Source organism: Oxyura jamaicensis, chromosome 4 (genome assembly GCF_011077185.1).
Source record: "Oxyura jamaicensis isolate SHBP4307 breed ruddy duck chromosome 4, BPBGC_Ojam_1.0, whole genome shotgun sequence".
Classification (NCBI taxonomy): domain Eukaryota; kingdom Metazoa; phylum Chordata; class Aves; order Anseriformes; family Anatidae; genus Oxyura; species Oxyura jamaicensis.
Genome location: NC_048896.1, coordinates 69534123 through 69550894, shown reverse-complemented (window position 1 = coordinate 69550894; position 16772 = coordinate 69534123). Strand labels below are relative to the sequence as shown.

The window sequence follows — 16772 nt, the reverse complement described above, 5'->3', positions numbered from 1 at the left end:
AATAAAATAAAATAAAATAAAATAAAATAAAATAAAATAAAATAAAATAAAATAAAGTAAAGTAAAACAAAATAAAATAAAACAAAATAAATTATAGCTAACCTCCTAATACTCAGCACATCATTCTAGTATTCATATTCCCTAAGTCATCCCTTTGTGTACTTGCATGATTTAAGGTGGCTCAGTTTACATCACCATGAGAATCAGATTAAACCAATTCAAATTTGACCCACCTTACAACCCAATCCAGCTAATAAAGCCTAATGACATCAGATTCTTCTATTTTTGCATATTTTAAAGATTAAAAACCTTGTATATGTGAAATTAAAGACAAATGTACTGCTCTAGATGTGTTTCAGATTGCAGCAGAAGCAACAGTTATTAATGGCCACAGCTTTCAAATTGCCAGGTTTGCAGCTGTGTTTTAGCTCAACATTTCTCACTATTAAACCATGGGGCACAAGAGCAGGAAGGAATGACTGAAGCCAAATGCTAAACAGAGCACTGTAATTCCTCTACTTAAATAATTTCCTCTTATAATGGGACTTCTTGCACACCATCACTGTGTTGCATTTGCTCTGCATGCCTAATGCCTTGCTCTAGAGTGAGGCGTAGAGCAGACACGAAACGCAGGATCAAGCAGAGCTCACACCCTGACCTAGTGTGGAAGTAGAGCTGCAGGCACGAGCCAGCATTGAGAAAGCCACTCACAATCACTCTTTCCAACGAGTGACCTCTGTTACAAAGGGTCAGAATTAGTCCAGGGGCTAATTGTGCAATGTCAAACCATCGTGGGAAGAGGGGCATTTTTCACAGATGTTTTTGGAGGAAGATGGTCAATGTAGTAGGAAGCAGTTGGATTCCCTGTAGAAGTAGCAGTGTTTCACCAGTATGCTCATGCATGTTCTCTGGACACAAGCATTCACAGAGGATTTGGAAACCAAATGGCCAGTGAACCCATGGGACCTATCAAAGTGGGACCTATCCACCTCAGGGACATGCCTCTAGAGGGAGGCCTGTTGAAGGAAAATCAGTTAAAAGAGTAATAAAGGTATATATATACTCTATCCCCAAAAGGATAAGAAATAGATAAAAACATGCTTCACAGTCACACTAAAGGGTGTTGTTGTTGTTTTTTTTTTTTAACTGTTATCTGCTTGCTGAAAATAACAAAAGGGAAGTGATTGTACAGAAACTACTATACAAAGCCTTCCAAAATGCAAAATGGCATATGTACTTCATACTTGACTGTGCTTCAGAAGCTTGATTTACATTTTCAGAAGCCCTGTTCATCGCTCACAATGAGGATGACCAGTCTAGCCAACGCCTTGTTTCCATTCAAAAGAGAAGAACAAGCTATCCCTATTGTTCGATATGTAAGATAGTAATACCAAGAAGTTACAGCAGTAGAACTACGTTGTCAGATGTGGTTCAAGTATATGATTACAAAACTCCAACAAACAAGAAATAATCTCAGAAGAGAGGAAGAAAAGAAATATCCATTAGATAAGTACACAGCCAGCTCACCTTCTACACACTTGGAACTCCTCTGCTGAATATAGTATCTTTACCACTTCCTAAGAAGCCTGTGTTCCCACTGCTACAGAAAATGGTTTTTCAGTGCATTTCCTCTTTGTTTATGAAGATATTGTGCTGTTTACCTTCAGAAGAGTGGGGTTTTGGGGTTAAACACTACAAAGGACGTTTTGTTTGGAAAATATATATATATCAATGAAAACATGCAGAAGTCAGCTTGGCTGCCAAGAGATAGCTGCACTCTGGCTCACCCATGGCGTCACTCTTTCTCTTGTTCTTCACACTATTGCTCTCTCCCATGCTTATTCCCATGCAGGAAACCCCGATGTCATCAGCACATGACCCAGGGAACTGGTTTTCCCCAAAACATCCAAAGTCCCCACATTACTTACATCTCCTTTTATGGAGCTGCTCAGCCCTTTCACAAAACGTCAGCAAAGCCTGCCTATCCCAGCAGCAAACAGAGCCAACTTCTCTCACAGAATATGCTCCAAAGTCAAATGTAGGGTGCTTGCATATTTTTTTCTATTATTAATTATTTTATTTTAAATATCTTTGCCATTTAGCAATAAGCAGTGGATATGGCTGCAGTCCCCTCCTAACAGGCATTTTCACCCAAGCAATGTCACTACTGTTCATGCAAATATAGTTATACTGTAGCTAGCTGTTAGATGGCCACATTTCCATCCCCTTATTTTTCCAGTATCACATATGTTGAAATACACCCTGTCTCATTTAAAGTATTTTTTTTTCTTTCTTCTTTTTTTTTTAACCATTATTCTAGGAAAAGCAAGTACCAAGTATTTCTGTTCACCTTTCTGCAATGATTGCGACACCAGGTGAGAGGTGCTGATTATTCCGACGTCACCCGACTTGAGCCAAGGTCTGATTCTTGGGAAGAATTTCAAGAGAAGAAAAAATGCAAATGAACGTAAGTGAGAGGGAGAAAATCTCAAATCCTGTACTGCAAAATATGAAACTGAGAAACCTTTATCATGGACTGGCTGCGTAATTTACTCTTCTTCTGCGTAGCGGATGCCAGCCACCAGTACTTCAGAAACCAAAAAAAAAAAATTAAATTCTTTGTAGTAGCATTGATGCAACTTCCTCGCCATTACTACAATGTATTACCTGAAATTTACTCTTCTCCCACAGTTGAGCATCAGTCAGCCAAACGTACGCAATTACAGTTCTGTTGTATTGCTGCTTTTATTTGCCTTTATGGGCAGCGACGTAAATAAGTGTAAAGGAAGCAAATAAATCAGCCAGGTCTCCATCCACATCAGGCCCTAAATTATCTACAATCTTTTGGTTGTCTAGCAGCTAGCACGTAGCTTCAAAGTTCTTTCAGACAAATCTTCCCTTGTTTCCTGTGAAGTCCTCACAGAGCCTGGCCAGCCCAGCTGTAGCATTTCTGCCCCCTTTTCTCCCTTCTCAGACCACAGGGCCACCTCTCTGCCCATCAGGTGAGCAACACCTTTCCTTCAGCCATCCCTCTAGCAGCCCTAGAGTCATCTGAACATGAGGCATGCACAATTTGAACCAAGAAGGGAGGGGAGCCCAAGGCCAGAGGCATCACAGGTGGGTGACCAGAGACCCAGGACAGGATGTGAGGCTCTGGTCACCTACCCGAGGCTCCAACTGCTTCACCTGATCTTTCAAGCTTTTCAAAACACTATTTTTCCATTTGTTTTGCATCAAATTTACATGGAATTTATATAGATTTATCTGACACTACCATCTGAAAATGTTATATGGCACTGTCAAAACAAGTACTGAGCAGAATGGAAACAGGATTATCTGCTGCTTCTCTGCCCTCCATGAGGCTTGTTATCCACTAGCAGAAAGAAACTTGGATTGGTTTGAGATTTTTTCGGTTCTTGTCAAATCTTTGCTGGCTGGTGTGACATTTTGTTGTCATCCAGGTACTTTCAGGAAGCCTGCGTGCTGTATCACTTCTCTGGTAATTGAAATTATCTTAAGAGCTGGCAGTTTCTCAGCTTCTCTACAGTATTTTAAATCTAAGCCTTCCAAAATCTTATTTATTTTCCAAGTCTTCCTTTACAGCACCTTTAAGATTCATCTATGTGTAAATGTAAGGTAAATGTTCTCATTCACACCTTCTCAGTGATTCAGTAACCACAGCCTATGCTTTTTGACTTCATCTTAGTCTAATGTGACTTCCATCTCACAAACTGCCAAATTCTTTTAGAATGATAATTATTTCACATCCTCATTTTATATCAGTCTTCTGGTTTGGTAGATGTTACAGAGAACAGGGAATCATTATTGCACCATAACTAAATTATTTTACAACTTAAGTTTCTTTATGACTTGCTCTTTTCAAGTATGCGTTCCCACACATCTGTTACGCTGCCTTCATTCATGTGAATGGCTTCAAATTATTTACTTGATTTAAACAGCTTTTGGTCGCACCTGTTTAAAGTTTCTCCATCTGTGCCTACTGTTATCTGTCTTTTATGCCTTTAGCCAGTATGTGACATCTTATGAATCACCATCAATACGGCAGTTCTCCTTATTAGCATAAATTTAAATATAAAGTTGTGTGTATATATATACAGTGTGTGTATATATATATATGTGTATATATATATATATATATTTCCCTGAATCTGGGGGGGAACAACCAGAAAAGACCAGGAGGGATGAAGCTTCATGGTTCTCAATGCCAACTTGTACTGCTTTCCAGTAGACTTCTATCCAGATCCTCTCCGTGATATTTCTCTTCTGAAACTCCCCCAGGTGCTTTCCTGATGACTCCTTGTTGCTCCTCACATAAGATTTCTCTGGGGCCTCTGCTGCAGAACACAGCCTTCTCTTTTATTCACCTTGAAAGCTCAAAATGCTGACCAGCTTTATGAGCAGCTGTATTTTGAACAATTAATTCCTACTGTTTGATCTACCTCACTTCCTAAAATAAAGCTGATTCCTTACTGCATTTGCTCTGAACAGCTGGTAGCTACAGTCAGAGTTCAACCTCCTCTTCCCCAGAATACCATACAACAGTGGTAGAGGTAACTAATCAGTGGTAAAGCTATTTTTGGCTATCATACTGTCTCATCAATGCTTCACACCATGTCTCTACTCACTTCTTAGCACACCTTAAGCTTTGATAAGCAGCTCCTCAGAAGGACTGGGGTTTTGCTAGAAGTGTTCAGTGCTGTTCTGGGGGACTAGCAGCTATCACAAAATAATTAAATCAATATAAGTATCAATATGTACATGGTTTATATCATATTTACATCTGTGAATATATTTGAAGCAAGGCTTGGCTCTCTCATCAGACATAGGTATCACACAATCCCACTACTCTAGCTGAGCAAACAGCAATAACAACTACATCAGCAAAGCTATCTGTAAGTTTGCTTGTCAAACTATAACCTCAAGAGTATCCATTGATCAGTCATCTACACATTATCAAGTTACTTACTGATTTTCTGCCTTGATTTCTGTCTAATTCAGTGCAAAGAAAAGAAGTTAAACTATCTTCCTAACGATGCTAATATGTGGAAGCAATGGTTGTAGTCATTACAGAGGTATTATATAAAGAAATTAGATATGGTGGTTACTCATATTCTTAGTTATTGTTTAAATACAGAGCCAGCAAAGAAGTTTGGAAAACAACAACAACAACAAACTATATTGTCATTAGATTAGGATCATTACAGATGCAAACAATATCCTCCACACAGATGGATGTAACAGGCATCATTTTAGGTGGGATAACTTGCAAATATATGACTGTACTCGCTCAGCGATATAATTCATGCTGCAAACCACTGCAACAAGCTACCCTACTTCATTATTTATTATGCATTATACATATTTTATCTAGATATAAATATGTGTATGTGTGTTTAAACCATCACCTATCCTGACTGCACTTTTAAAAAATGATTTATTCTTTTTCTGACAATGCTGGAAAAAAATGCATTTCATTAAAAATGCAGTTTTTATTTCAGTAAGAGCTGAACTGATCTAAAGCCATAGCCTCTTTTAGAGAAAGTTGTGAAAACACATCCCCACTAGGTACAGCTAGGGATTTCTATGTGATTCATGCAGAAAGTGTATATCCACCTCTGGTACTTTCAGGAGAAAACAGCAGCCAACCCACAGTCCTCCTCCAGGTCTAGCGATAAGAGTTACTTTGCAAACTTGCATGTATTTTAGGAAACCTCTATCATTATCACCTATGATTTGGAATAAAGAAGCTCTGCCAATCCACTCATCTCAGTAGCTATTTGTCATACATTAGCAAATGAGTAATTCGTGAGGTCATTAGAAGCCTTTTAATAATGAACTTTGCTTTCATTTATACAAGGAATTAAATCACCTGTGCATTGACTAAGGACACCATAAAAATCAGGGTAATTAAAGAAGTGAAAAAGAACAAAGGACAAGCACCATAGGAATAAGCAACAGTAGAATGGATACCCATTAATCTTATATTTAAAAGCTGTAAGAAAAGTGATTAGTATAGGCTTTAGGAACTCTGTATTGTTGTTATGCTCCAAAGGAAGCATTTGCACAAGATCAGTGTTGCAATGTAGCCCCACAATTTTACCCTGAAACCTGCAGGGTTAGGGTGGCCCCCAGAGCTTTTAAAGCTATTTTTCCTTCCTTAAAATATCACCACGGTCATTTCGGTAGCTTCTGTCTCCACTGTATTCAAATTACAGGAGCTGAATAAAACTTGTGCAGAAGAACCTTTTTTTCCCTAGAAGAGACTTTCAAAATTAGGAACCCTCAAGAACGTTCAGGTCTTTTACTCAGCATTGTTCCTTTAAATCCCAGTTGTTTTTGTTGTAACAATCCTGCTGTTTATCCAGGACAGTTTTCACATTGGTATGATCCTGGTGGCAAATACCACTGCTGCCCGTGAAGATGAGCGCACTCTGCACCTCCCAAGATCAGCTCATCAGAAAGCCATCTTCTACTTGGCTCCATAAAAGCATCCTTCTAAGTAACACTCAGTCTTTTCCCTCTGGGGCTTATATTTGTCTGCTCTGTGGTAGCAGATTTCTGCAATACCAACAGATAGACAAGCACAGTGTCTACCCCCAGTACCCTCTGTACGCAGGATTGTGCAGCCCCCCAGAGCTAGCACGCACATCTCAACCCAGACTCTCCCCTTTTGTCCTCCCTTCAATGCTGCAGCTTTTGAAAACACAAAAGTTGATACAAACCTACTGCTGCAAGCTCTAATCCAAACAGCAAATGTGAGTAAGCCCCAAAGATGTTAAGGTTTAAAGGCATTTCACATGCCTCAGCCCATGCTCACAAGCTTTGTACTCAAGGTCAGTGCAAGTTGGCGTGGGCTGGAAAGGTTAATGAGAGCACGCCGCGTGGTGTGTGGGAGGAGAGCGACTAAACCACACAGATCAGCACGCTGCCAAGCTAAGGTGGATCACCACAAAGGAACCCGAGAGGGGAAAAAAAAAAAAAAAAAAAAAAAAAAAAAAAAACACCACAGCACAAGGGAACACTCGACTGCTCCCGTAGGTACGAAGATCCTGACAGTCAGCACATTGTTACCGAATGATGAAGTTATGACTGGGTCCATGTCAACTTTTTGGAAGCACTGCCCTTGTGAGAAACGTCGGTAGGAAACTTTTCAAACCAACAAGCTAGCAGGACATCCCCCTTTCGCAAACCAGCTCCTTTCAACTGCTCTAGTGGCGAGAAGTACTTCAACACCTACGCCTATCTTGTCTTCATCTCAAAGAATTTCCTTTAACTAAAAAAAAGCTTTTTATAGCAAAAAATCTCAGTTCCAGTGGCACTTTTAGTTTCAGTGAGCTGCTCCACCAGCATGATCTAACTAAAGCTTGTGTGAAATACATGCTACCTGCTGTCAGGACCATTCTGTTACACAGAAAGAAGCTGGCTCCAGTTAGGGCCACTCAATTTCCATAACACATCCGAGGCACATCTTCTGGCCATGCACTGATAAAGAATTCGCATAGTACAACCTACAGCCACACAAGCACAAGCAGGACAAGCCACAAGCTCTTGGTGGACCATTCTGGCAGATGCAGTTGCTTGGATGCTATTTCTTTGTCTGTCCTCTTCGCTAATTCTGGAGGAATAAAAGATGCTGCTCAGGAAGCAGCTAATAAACTCTGTGAAGCAGAATATCTGGCACTTTGCACTGTCCACTGGTGGACAGCAGCCACCAGGGACACTGGCAGAGCTGTTAAGTCGGTATTCATTTCCATTAATTGCACAGCTCGTATTTACAAAAGCATTTCCTATTTCAGTGATAAGGTAGACTCCTAGATAAACACCAAGGCTGCTTTTTCCAGAGTCAGCTGGAAGCGCGAATGTATGGCACCTCTGAAAATAAACTGCATAGCATTTTAAGTTGAATACACAAGACAGGAGACCACTTGACAGAAAATAGCCAAATGTACCTACAGCCATGCAAACATGGAGTTCTTTCCACAAATGTCCCCTTGGATTTCAAACCTGCACTCCCCTGAAGATGAAATTAGAAATTTGGGAAACATCATACTAAAAACTTAAGCTATTTTTTTGCTGATCAAAAATATAAAAACCATTCTGGATGAGTTTGTTTTTAACTGTCATTAAATATTTTACTTTCAGACATGCAGGTTTATTTCAAAATTTCTTATACTTTGCTTATTAATTTCATACAAATTAGTATTTTATTTCTTCAACGAAAATAGTTAAGAAAAGTTATTAGCAACATACCTGAAGTAGTATTCTGAGCTTTCACATCATGCAAAAACGGAAAGAGATTACCTAATAAAATATTTTACCCTCAAAGTATCAAGCTAATCCTTGTTTCCTCACCAGCACACCACATGCCTTTGTTACACAACCAGATCATCTGGAGAAGTTACACTGCACTCAATGAATCCTGCAGTCACTGGTGAGCACAGCACAGGAATCCTCAAGAAGCAAGGGCTAGCTTGTGCAAAAAAGCCTCCTACCTCCCACTTCCAAACCCATGTCGCTACCGCTGTCTGCATAAAACTATTTAAAGCTGGCTTGGAAAGTCTACAACACGTATTTGAGAACATTGTACGCACCATAAATCTTACTGACTGTAGGATAAGCAGTTTTATAGTACACCTCCATACTCATGAAATGAAGATATGCCAATTCTTCCCTACTTTATACATTCATGATCAGCACTCTCTGCATAAAGGCCAATTCAGTTATTTCTTACTGTGATGAATTTTTGTCTTTGCTACAAATGGAATCCATCACATTCAGATCTCATTAGCCACTTCTGCAACACCAAGGGGAAAAAAGACAGAAAATCTCTGACAGCTGATAAACCCTTACAGGCTTCATGAAACTTAACAACTCAGCAATTTCTATCCTTGTCATTACTGTTAGCAAAATTCCATACTGCAATAACAGTGTTTCCCCAACATTTACAGTTAACAGCTTCACAGAACTTATGCCAAAAAGTCAAAACCAGAAGCTACCTCCAGCTTAAACAGAATATTCCTTTTTTTTCTGACAACATATTAAAAATTCTTCTCTGTGACACCTGGGGCAAATCAGTTCTTCAAGTATCTTTATTTTTAAGCTTTCTAATGACCTTACGGTGATACATATATAAAAATATATTTTAAAGCAAAAAGCATAATGCCCAGAAGAAGTTAAGTCATAAAAGCCAAGGACCTATTAGCTTCCTATGCAAAATAAGTTTCCCATGGCATTACTCAAAATTATAGATCTTTGCACAGATGACCTAAAACAAAGTTGTCCTTCCTCTGGTTTCTGTGCTTTGAAATCCAGCCTCTTTAATGATTCTGTAGCTACACTTTATTGCTAGCTCACACACTGCCCCAGTGACCTGTGTTCCAGCACTATTTCTAAGTGCAGAAGCACCATCTCTCCTTCCCATGACCGTAGTGCAGCTCCAGTTTCAATGCAGGCACGTTGCACCGCCATGCAAACACGACAGGGTGCCTGAGCTGCTTCAAAGCATGTGTAAAAAAATAATAATAATAAAAAGAATTAAATAGGTTATGAGCAAGTTTAAACAAGATTTTACCCTGTTGCTAGCAGCTGTGCTTATAAGATAATTGCTTATTGCTCCAAGTAGGTATACGGCACTCTGCCAGACGTAAGACAAAAAAAGTAGAGAACAGTGCTTGTATAATGGACAGCTTCTGGTCAAAGAGCAAGTGAACTCCCACCACTGTCTGCAAAGAATGGAATCAATGAGATCTCCCAGAAGTATTTAGAAGAACAGTGTTTTCTGTGGTTGACTGCTTTTTGTTGTCATAGATGTTTCACTTCTGCCACCAGACATAGCAAGTCTCTTCTTCTGTTGCCCTGTTTACAATCCCGACCTGCCCCACACTTTGAGAATTGACTAATCTGGTTGAAAAGATTTAATTTAATCTTAATCAAGATTAATTTAATCTTGTTTAGAAAAATAAATAAATAAAAAGAAAAGCAGTATGATTATTCACGTGAACACAAACCTTGGGTTCTTCCTGAACTCTCTCTGCCAAATTCCCATAGAAGTCAAAATGGAAAAAAACAAGGACAGACTTCAGTTTGGCCAATGACCACAGTGGGAATCAAATCCTTGCCTAAAGGAGCAAAGCTCAGCCACCCTGAGCTCCTACTAAAGCTGTGGGATCCTTTTGGCTTTGGGTTTTCATGCTTATCTTACCACTCTGAACGTTGTAGTACCAGCCCTGAAATGAAACCAGTCTGTACCTATCGTTTCTCTGCCATATCTTTAAATTCAAGCAGTAAATCACATTTCATTTCAGCAGCAAACATCCAAGTATTCAGAGGAACTGGAATTACTTTCACCTCCAATATCTTTTCTTAATCTTTTACATAAATAACTTCAGCCAGATTATACATGTCTTACTGTTAATAGAGATTTACAACTTGGCTTTAAATAATAATAATAAAACCCCCAACCTTTTTCCATTTAAGTTGCTCAGTGACACAAAGGAATAACTACCACTGTGTGACGGAGATCTTAGTCGCACAAGTTTTTCTCAAATAGAGCCCAAGTACCACTGATTTTAAACACTGTGTGCTCCTCTAAGAGCAGAGCTCATTATTTGCAGACAGTACTTGTAGTAAAAAATGCTGATTAATGTTTAAAAGAATCTAAAATGGGAAGAACAGTGAAAATAAATGGTTTTGAGGCACAGGTTGTGAAGCTGTACGTTATGGCTGAGCCAGTTTAACAACTTGTTGATGTCAACAGTTGGAGCCTTCTGTCCTCCTACTCGACCTGGCACTGCCTTTGACACTTGTTGGATCCTGCACTGAGCTAATTCAGCTTGTCAACACAGCAGAGCTCTCATCCAGCAAAAATAAAAACAGATCAAGTATCTTTCTGCTGATTAGCAAATTTATTCAGAGCAGTGCAGAGCCCAAGAAGTGCCCAGACCAATTCAAGCAGGTTGAGAGCTCCTGCAAGGCAAGGACAGGAAGAAGATGGACGTGCCTCTTTCAGCATCTGGGCTGTGTGGGTGTAATGTATAGTTTCACTCCAACAGTCCTGGTCTCAGGCTGGAACCTTTTAAGATACTGCCTCCACAGCTGAGGACACTATGAGCTGTCCCGCTGTATCTCACTGCAAACAAAACCAGCACTTTAACCCCCTCAGACAGATCCACCATTGAGTCTCCTGGAAGGGTATCTTAGCTGAAGGGTATTAACCTGCAGGGGAAAGGTGATACAAAGTTGGAAGGGGTAACTTTGTGAAGGATGACAACTAGACCTGCAAAACCTGTTAGTTACATTTCTCTTTGGACTGAATGTAAGCTGACACATAAAAGCCTGCAGGACATGTTTCAGAGGGCATCTGAGCCCTCATCTCTTTGTTTTTCCTTCTTTTTTTTTTTTTTTCCTGGAGAATAAATACACAGAGAGAATTAGTTGCATTGTAAAGTCAGTACATATTTTAATGCATCCGTCAGTGAAAAATACATAAATTTGTATCTCATTTTTAATCTTTGACTGTGTCCACACTATATGCAGAAAATGGCAGCTATAATAGTCCTCTGAGGAGCACAGTAACTGAACTCAATTCTGCCACAAGCAGAATTGAGAAACAGGAAAACAGGGTTAGCAAGGGTTGACAAAGAAACAGGGTTAGCAAACCTTGGCTCTTCTGTACACCCTTCTTTCATTGGAGATGAGACATCTGACACAAGAGGTTGCAGAGCCATCTCCACTACGTTTTTTTCACTGAATGGCTTTCTAGTGTGTAGCAAGTGACCTTCTAGCTATCAGAGCCATTTTAATTGCCTTCCACATCTCAACAAATCTGGAAGGTAGGCTCTGTTGAGTGGGAAATGCAGCCCCTCACCACTAATGGCACAATGAGGCACTTCAGAAGCAGGTGACCTTAATGAATTTGAGTCTGGAGCTCATCTGAAAAATTCTGGTCTGAGAATTTGCCTAATTTACACTCGTGACTTCTCATATAACTAAATTTACATAGAATTTACATAGCGATAGGCTGCTAGTGCTGCCAAGGATAAATTGTTGCCAGCTTCGGTTCGATTTCTAGGTTGCGTGGTCTACCCTAATGGAGCCCATCTCTAGTGAGCTTGGTCTGTAATGCACTGCTCCTACCAAATGCTCTTGCTCCTGTTTGAATTCAGAAGCCAGTTACTTCCCAGAAGTAAGCCCACATTCTCATTGTCATGTATAATATGGGGCTGGCCAGCCCAAATTGTAAGGGGGAAGGAAAAAAAAATAAGCCCCATTCCCCAGCAAAGTCATCAAGCCTATTTGATTTTTTTTTTTCCAAAATTCATGAAAAAGAAGTTTATATATGGACAGGAGCCAGAGAGCAGCAATACCAAAATTACAGTAAACTCTTTAGTGAGAACAGACCGTACATGAGATACTGTGTGAGAACCTACAGAAAGACTAAAGGGCATCCCATTAAAAAGGGGAACATGTAAACTTCTTGCTGAAGCCTTTCTAGCACAGTATCCAAGAGGCTGGACTCAGAAAGAATGATGCTAAAAAAGTTAGTAATTAATTGCTAACAGTGAGTAATGCCAGCAGTAAAATTATGCCAAGGCCCTTCAGTTGGAAATGCCCAGAAATAAAACCAGAGAAGTTGAGAGAGAAATAAATTAGTTCTTGATGATCAGCTATAAAAGCTGCTTTAACTTATTCCTGGCATCCTGGTGAGGAACTAGTTTATGCTAACTACCAGATGTATTATTTACACCTCTATAAACCTTCATTATAAAAAGAGAAAACAGAAACAGTAGTTCATGATCGTTGCCACCCACCCCATCCATCCCTGACAGTATGATATCCTGTAAGAAAAAAAGCTATTAGAATACAAAAGCACAGAGAAACAAAGGCAGTCTATTGTATAAATACTTATCACCTACCTCTGCTCGACCTTCATAATACGTTAACATAGATTTTGTAAGTACAAAAAGCCTCTCTTTGTAGTTTAAGGGAGAAGTCCTCTTCTTCTGCTGCGACCTTTTAATCAAAATCTCTTGTAGAATAGTAGTCATATTCATTTCAGCCACTTGTCACCTCTTGTTTCTAGCCATTGAATATCAGTTCCTGTGAAGATGAGAGAAACAAATTACTGTATCTTTGAAAGAGCACAGATCTGTAGATTTCTGTAGTGAAAAGAGCTTCTACTCACAAATGAAACTAACTGAAAACACAGAAAGCTGGAGCTCATCTGAAACACCTGGAAGTTCACAGAAGTTAATGATTAGACAGGAAAGTTCAGTCATTGCTCAACTGAGAGCTGCACAGACATATTCCCAGGAGGCAATGAGCCGGCAGGGACGAAATAAAGGGCGCTGCAGTGCCCTTTGTTTGTAACACAAAATACAGGTGAAAAGTCTAAAACATGCAACATCATCTAAAACATACTCTTCACCACAGTGCCAAACAGACTCCTAATATATATCAACACTTCAACCATTGTAAGGGAACATCTTGTGAAAAAATCTCCACAAAACCTGGCTATGAAGGCCCAGGAACTCAGCGCCATCCTTCCCTTCCCACCACCAGGTTCTGAGCCACTGTCCACATGTGGGATACCTTGGGGCAATGAGATTTTAATTGTTAAGGCCCATGCACATATAAATGCCTTTTGGAGAAAAAAAAAAAAAAAAAGGGTCTGTTCTAGGAAATTAAACACGGATCAGTAAAAAACATTTTGAAAATTTATGCCAGTTATATCAATGAACATTCCAAGCACTGGTTTAGAAGATCTCCATTTGGGAAGGGAGAATTAAGGAAGCCCATTTCTCTGAAATTGCTGAACACCTGCTCTCCATCTTCTATTTAGAAAGACTTCAGGTTGACTATCAAAAATCTAAATCATTTATACTTGGCAGTTCTGATCGGTTGGTAAAGTGGAACTGCTTTAATGTTTTACACCGTGACTGATAGCCACAGGATGGCCTTAGGCATGCAAAGGCACCCACTGCTACTTCCTTTGCAAGCCTGGCTCCAGCACCCTGACAGATAGAAAGTGGAAAGCAATTTCTCCCTCGTCTGCTCACCCCTGCCCACTGTGCCAGCCTGTGAGGTGTTGGCAGGAGTGCTTCTGCCGTGTGGTGAAGAAGACGAGGGAGAAGGTTCACTTGATCCACCAGAGCACCAAGGGCAGGGACCTGGCACCCTGGCACCTCTCCACTGCGGCTCAGGCCAGAGCAGCTCGGCTGGGGGGTGAAGCCACAGCTTGAGGAAGGAACAGCAGCAAATGCTGAAGCACCAGCGACCACAAATATCTCCCAAGTGTGGGCGAGGAGAGGATGGGGGCTGAATGCAAACCCAAGCCCTAGCTAAATACTGCACATCTCCATGCCAGCAGGAAATTCCCTCTGACCAAAAAAAAAAAAAAAAAGCTTTTCTTCGCTCTCACAAGGATTAATTTATGCATGTATTTACTACTTAAACTACTTTAAAATTCACCACATATACATTTTTCTCTGGGGGTGACACAACTCTGATATGAACAACATAGTACACTTCACAGCATCAAACAGAGAAGCTTGAAAAAACACAAGCCTCCTCACAATATTACCTTACAGGAGTGAAGTTTAAATAAAGTTAAATGTCAACACATTCATTTTAGTGCCTCTCCGTTTTCTTTGTTCCCAAACCTTTCATTATTTGTTGTGACAATACACAAAGTGACACCCTTTGCCTTCCAGTCTAAACCTGCCATGTTTTACTTGGTCAGTTAATCTCTCATATCCATACTCCCACCATTTCTCACAGTTGGATATATTTGTTCACTGCTTTAAAACATCCCTTCTTTTCAAGACATATCTCTGCATAAGGTGAAGAATTAGTCTGTGGTTTGCATGGAAATACAAAGTACGAAGAGGTTGGGATGCATAAATAAAAGATTATGATGGAATTATTATGAACTTTTGCTTTTTCTCTTCCTCTGATGCATGTATACACATACATTTTGTTGGTCATCTGTCACTTTGTGTTCTTGTGAGGAAGATTGACTTTTGAATTAGTAATTGCATTTTAATGATTCACGCTGCCAAATTCAGTTTTATTGCCCTTTCAAAAATAAATTGGCAATCTTAAAGGTAATTGCAGAAGGAAGGATAGTACCATGAACGAAAAATGCAAACACTGTTCAAAGAATTAAAAGTCAGTATTAATTTTCAGACCAGCATAAAGCATGCCAAACTACAAGGGTTCCCATTATAGGCTCCCCCACTCAAAACCACCGCCGTGTTCTCTATAGTACAGCTTACTCTGTTGGCACTTACGAAAAATATAATTGCCTTAGAAATTGTGCTCTCAGAAGTCTGCCCTAGAGACCACAAGAAGGATTCAAAATTAACTATTATTTCAGGTCTCAATACTGATAATGCTAAAATATTTCACTTCCCTGCCAACTCTCTTTGGTCAAATTAACAATACAAAGAAACAAAGAAACAAAAAAATCCTTTTGACAGAATGTTTTGAAAAATAAAAAATGGTCAATGCACCTGGTTGCTACAGGCATTTATCTACACTGATTTATCACTGCTATAGAGATCTCTGCAGATTAAGACCAGTTTTCCAGGTCAGAAAATCAGCATTTGATTCTGAATCTTGTCACATAAATCTGCTTTTTCAAGCTAATGGCTCTTGCCACATTTCTGTTTCCTTAAATAAGGCTCAAGACAACTGAACTCTGACCTATAACTCTGAAAGCTCCTTTCCAAACTTCTTTGAGAAGAACCTTTAACGATCACTCTTACCTCTTATCAAACCTATTCATCAATTACTTTTCTTCAGCACAGTTTTAGAACTTTTCGGCACTTTTCTCCCCAAATATTCCATTGTTCCCAAACCATTCCTCACTCCATGAAACTACGGCATGACACATTCTTATCTTGTTCCAAACAGCTGTGGGAGTTTCATGCTGCCACCCATCTAAAATTTTCACAACACCTCCTGCCAAGGGCTTGCCCAGTTCCCCACCAAGCTTAGTTACACGACAACAAATACAATTTGCAGAGGTGCTGAGTACCCATAATAATCATGACTGAAATCAGGAAGAGTTACAGACGCTTAACCTTTTGTAGGTAAAACAAAAAACACACTCAGCCTTAGGCATCAAAGGCTGTATCAGCTTGCACAGATCGATCTTTACAATATACAATATTTGCCTGTAAGGCCAGGAAGTCACCACACACTTTCCACAGAACAAATAGTAATAATAATAATAAACTGTTAAGATAAATCTGGTAAGTCCATGTTGGTCAAGGTCTACAAAGCAATTTTTTCCTTGTAGACAGAATTGCTTATGCATGCCACCTTCCCCATGTTTCACCAGGGAAACTGAAGCATCAAGTGATTAGGTAACCTGAGGAGTTGCAACACCACTCCTGGAGTTGGGAACTGCTGGTTCCCACTCCCATCTCTTGGATTCTATTTGTTTATTGAAGCAATTAGCCATTGCAAGCCCATCAGTAAGCACACGCAACATTCAAGCAGTTGAATAAATGGATGCAAGTCCCAGTGGAAGCTCTAGTTAGGAGGGAAAAAGTGCATCCCAATCTAGCTGGAGCTTCTCCAAACCCAAAGTGTTAAGTAATTGCTGCTTTTCATGGCAAGGCATTCTGAAAACACACATGTTCTGAAAACACCAGTTGTAAAACAAACATCAAGAGAAAACATTTGTCTTTAACTGAAAAAATAAAATAAAATAAAATAAAATAAAATAAAATAAAATAAAATAA

The 16772-nt window shown here is 39.7% G+C and overlaps 1 protein-coding gene across 2 annotated transcripts in view; it reads right to left on the bottom strand.

Annotated features, from left to right (window-relative positions):
* Positions 1–16772, bottom strand: part of TEC (tec protein tyrosine kinase) — a 49970-nt gene that overhangs the window by 18783 nt on the left and 14415 nt on the right. Inside the window, exons 1-2 of one of the 2 annotated variants that reach the window (XM_035324269.1) lie at positions 13205–13252; positions 12936–13119 (exon numbers count right to left, since the gene is read on the bottom strand). In XM_035324269.1, coding sequence (XP_035180160.1) covers positions 12936–13073 — 138 coding nt within the window. In that variant the 5' untranslated portion in view covers positions 13074–13119; positions 13205–13252. Of the gene's footprint in view, positions 1–12935; positions 13120–13204; positions 13253–16772 lie in introns of those variants that run through there. The other variant, XM_035324268.1, reaches the window with a different exon arrangement.